Here is a 5,189-nt window from a genome sequence, read left to right as displayed (position 1 = left end):
ATATATATATATATATATACATATATATATATATATATATATATATATATATATATATATATATATATATATATATATGTATATATATATATATATATATATATATATATATATACATATATATATATATATACATATATATATATATATATATATATATATATATATATATAGATATATATATATATGTATATATATATATATATATATATATATATCTATATATATATATATATATATATATATATATATATATATATATATATATATATATATATATATATATATATATATATATATATATATATATATATGTACATATATATATATACATATATATATATATATATATATATATATGTATATATATATATATATATATATATATATATATATATATATATATATATATATATATATATATATATATATGTATATATATATATATATGTATATATATATATATATATGTATATATATATATATATATATATATATATACATATATATATATATGTATATATATAGATATATATATATATATATATACATATATATATATATATACATATATATATATATATATACATATATATATATATACATATATATATATATATATATATATATACATATATATATATATATACATATATATATATATATATATATATATATGTATATATATATATACATATATATATGTATATATATATATATATATATATATATATATATATATATATATATATATATATATATATATACATATATATATATATATATATATACATATATATATATATATATACATATATATATAGATATATATATATATATATATATATATATATATATATATATATATATATATATATATATATATATATATATATATATATATATATGTTCTTTAATGAATAAAAATTAAAATCATGAACATTATCCTTCTAGCAAATTGAAAATTTGTAAGAGAATTTAAGTTGTGAAAACTAAAAATAAATAAATAAATGTACACACATAATTATTCTAATTAACAAATTAAGATTTTTTAAAAGAATTATGATTTTATAAAAAAAACTCATCGATCAAATGTATGAACATAATCATTCTAACAAATTAAAATTTTGTTAAAGGGATATAAATTCATCGAAACTGTATAAATTAAAACATAAACATAATTCCCTCTAACAAATTGAAGTTTTGTTAAAGGAATATAAATTCATAAAATACTATATAAAATAAAACATGAACATAACTCTTTTAACAAATTGAATTTTGTTAAAGAATTATAATTCATGAAAAAACTATATAAAGTTTAAAAAAATTATACATATGAATAAAATTTATTTAACAAATTAAAATTTTATAAAAGAATAATGGATCAAAAACTTACAAATTTCAAGGATTAAAGATTGAATTAGAGTGATTTATCATCTAAAAATCACTCAAGAAATTTTCCCATTTTTTCTCTTTTTGTTCTTTGGCTGAAAAAAACAAAGGAAAATGAGAAGTATTTTTTTCTGATTTTTTTTGTATTGTTAATCAAAGGCATTAGGCGGCCTTCTAAAGATTAATTCAATCTTAAAGTATAGAAATAATGTCCTTGATTTATTATCATAAATCTTGCCATTAACTTAATTACTCCTACAATAAATCATGTAATTTCTCCTCAAATTCCATGTAACCTGCCCCCATCACTTCCTTTCCCATTTTCACTTTTTTTTAATTTAATTATTTTATTGTTCGGTTTAATTGTTAGACGCAAAAGTCGTTACGTGATAAACTTGTTACGCGACGAAACGCACGCACAACAAAGGTATAATCAAATAATTGTTTAACATATTTTAATCGACTAATCATTTGTTAAATTAATTTCAAATCGATATTTTAACGGGGTGTTACAAAGTATCATAGTGTTCACCATCATAATTTTCTAAATCAGATGAAGGAAAAAGGTCATCATCAGGTAGATCAAGTCCCAAATCAAAGATACCCACAATTGCATCATCATCAGTGTTCATGGTTCTTCCTCACTTTGGAGAAGTTTCAACCGAAGAATATGGTGAGGAAATATAAGAATCCTCATCTTCACAATCGCCAAACAACAACTTCAGTGAGGTAGGAGACAGAGATGAAGTGGCGACTCCATTAATAGATCTTAATAAAAAAATCAAACACAGACAAGAAGAGAGAACAAAGGAGAAGATTCAAAACATATCCCTTCAAAAACCAAAAAAACAAGATGATGATGAAGATGTAGGGTTTCAGAAGGGGGTGGGTACAAATTTTTACAAAAGTGTCGTCGAAGAAGAAGAGAGGAAGAAGATGAAGATCTAAGGTTTCAAAAGGGGATGGGATGAACTACGGTTGTCAAATGGGGGGTGAGGATAATTAATAACAATGGGGAGGGTTAATAATGGAGGGAAGGGTTACTGGGTTAAGTAGGATTAGGTGTGTTAATTAGTATAGATTAGTTTTTGAAATAATGGTCTTTTGGTAACTACATGAATGTTATAAGGATAATTTGGTAATTACATGTCCTTAATACCTCCAAGAGCATGGATTAGGCATGTTTTTGACACCCACTATAAATCTAACGTGTTACTCAACAACATGTGCGAGTCCTTCAACCATGTTTTTGACACCCATTTTAAACCACATGGAATGGATGCGTAGGTATATCATGCAGAGGCATCATAGTAAGAGAAAGGGTGAGTTGGCATTAGAGGGTGGGTTGTTGCATTATGTTAAAAAACAATTTGATTGGGCCACTGAAGCATATGAGGGTTGTGTTGTTAGGGTTACAAGCAGTACACGTTTTGAGTTAGATTACAAAGAATCTACATGTTTAGTGGAATTGGTGGAGAAGTCATGTACTTGTTATAGGTGGCAGCTTACTGGCATTCGTTGTCACCATGCATTTGCAACAATAATTGAGAGTAAGGGCAATCCTAAAGAATTTGTGTATGAATATTATAGCAAGGCTACATATGCAAAGGCATATGCATCAATCATTAAGCCTATGCCCGGACCATTAGATTGGGACATAACACAAAACACTCAGCCTGATCCACCACCATACAAGAAGCTACCAAGCAGACCATCAAAAAAGAAGAGGAACCTAGAACTTGGTGAGAAGAAGCAAAGCATTAAGAAGCAAAAATAGGTACTAATAAAATTAGGATGGAGGTTGGTAAGAAAACTAGATGCTCTGTATGTAGATAGCCCAACACCTGTTTGTGTATGAGCACTAATGTAGTTTAATGTAGTTGGATATACGTATGTTAAAAATATGTATGAATTCATGTATACATATGTACTTTGATGGAACATGGGGATGTATTTTGATGACAGATGGGGATGTATGTATTTTGAAACTATGTGTGAATCATGAATGATTCATGCATTATCAGTGACTCATGTATTTTGAAGGAAAATTTGATAATTACAACCTTTAAGAATTCACACAGTGCTTAAGACAACAAAAAAACATTGCATATATATAACGTTTCAATTACATAGATCCGAACATTACACTACTAATTCATCCACCATTCCTAAATAAAGTAACTAATTAGCCCACTAACAATAAGAACTACAACAATACAATTCATAAGCAATCCACATCCCCAAACCCTCTGTGGATAAAGCATCTTCATCATGATTCTATCAGAGGTTGTATTACGAAGCTTTTTGTTGGTCAACTCTAACTTTCTTTGGAAATTTATAACCTCCCTTTGAAGCTTACTTCTTTCTTCCATTAGCTTCAAAATCACATCTTTTTGTAAATCAGTCATGTCACTTTCGACCCACCGGATAAAGGTAACAAAAACATCAAAACTGTAATTCGCAAAACTATTAAAGATTAAGGCTATAATTCGCAATTAGTTCTATCTAATATTTTAATATTTTAGTCCAAAATTATAAAAAACATAAACACCAAATACTTAGTAAAAATTCATAGAAAATTACCAAAGGTTTATATTCTAGTCCAAATTATAGAAAACATAATAATACAAATTTTATTAACTATTTTATCCATTAAAATTATATTGAACCCCCTTTAATAAATTTGAATATATTTTATTACTTAAAATTCCATAAATGACCATTTTAATAAACTAACTTTAAGGAAATAAACCAAAATGATTTTCTGACTTTTATTTACATGAAATTCAAATTAATTACACTCCTAAAGTTCCTAAGCTCACACAAAATTTATTCACAACAAGAAATTCACAAATACATTAAAAATACCATTTTTTTTATGCATTTTTACATAATAGAAATTCATAAAACTTACATGCATGAACACTAAAGTAAAAATACACATAATAAACATATATCATGAATAATATCATATAAATGAAAATTTTTCGAATTTATAATTTTCTTTTGTGACTTTAATTTAATATCGATTTTGTGTAATGATCACAATATTTGAAAATTTATAATATAAACATATGAATAAAACTTCTTACATTAATATATACAAAATATCATAAATTTTCAATTTATAACATGCATATACTTAAACTTATATTAATCACTTTATTTTTATTTTTAACACAAAAATGTGTTATTCTCACTTTAATTTAACATGCAAGACATAATTAGATCAATCTCACATATTTTCATATAATATAAATGTCATATCTTTCATATACTTAAGTAAAAATAATATAAATGTCACATATTAAGAACGTGTTGGATTAAAATTTATCCTTTTCAAATATTCTAAAATTAATATATTCTTTAAGAAGCTGCAAGAATGATAATCTTCAAAATGGTTCTTGAAAAATAATAATTCAAGCTTGAAAAATACTACTCAGCCTATTTAAACAAGCCTCAAGTTAGTAAGGTGTTGGGTAAAAATTTATCCTTTTCAAATGGACAAACCTTACTTTAAGAGAAAATTGATGAACTTGACTTGGAAGTGGATGATGTTAAGCTTGTTCTTCAAGGGAATTTTCAACTAAGAACATAAGGAAAAAAAAGGGAAGTTAAGAAATGTGTTTAAGTGTGAATTAAGGAAGAAGAATGAGCAAAAATCAAAGGGGTTTGAGGAGGGGAATGAACTCAGCTGGGGGCTGATTTTGGGGGTTTATGATGCAAAACATTGGACTAATGGTGGTGCATGCAAGTCTAGGTAGGCTAGGTTAGGTATAAGAACTTTTAGATAGTTT

The 5,189-nt window shown here is 24.7% G+C and overlaps 1 protein-coding gene across 1 annotated transcript in view; it reads right to left on the bottom strand.

Annotated features, from left to right (window-relative positions):
* Positions 1–2,024, bottom strand: part of LOC130798861 (protein FAR1-RELATED SEQUENCE 5-like) — a 7,259-nt gene extending 5,235 nt beyond the window's left edge. Inside the window, exon 1 of the mRNA XM_057661958.1 lies at positions 1,925–2,024. Coding sequence (XP_057517941.1) covers positions 1,925–2,024 — 100 coding nt within the window. The remainder of the gene's footprint in view (positions 1–1,924) is intronic.
* Positions 2,025–5,189: the final 3,165 nt, after the last annotated feature.

The sequence above is a fragment of the Amaranthus tricolor genome, chromosome 13, assembly GCF_026212465.1.
Source record: "Amaranthus tricolor cultivar Red isolate AtriRed21 chromosome 13, ASM2621246v1, whole genome shotgun sequence".
NCBI classification, from domain to species: Eukaryota; Viridiplantae; Streptophyta; class Magnoliopsida; order Caryophyllales; family Amaranthaceae; genus Amaranthus; species Amaranthus tricolor.
This window is presented reverse-complemented; position numbering and strand designations above follow the sequence as displayed.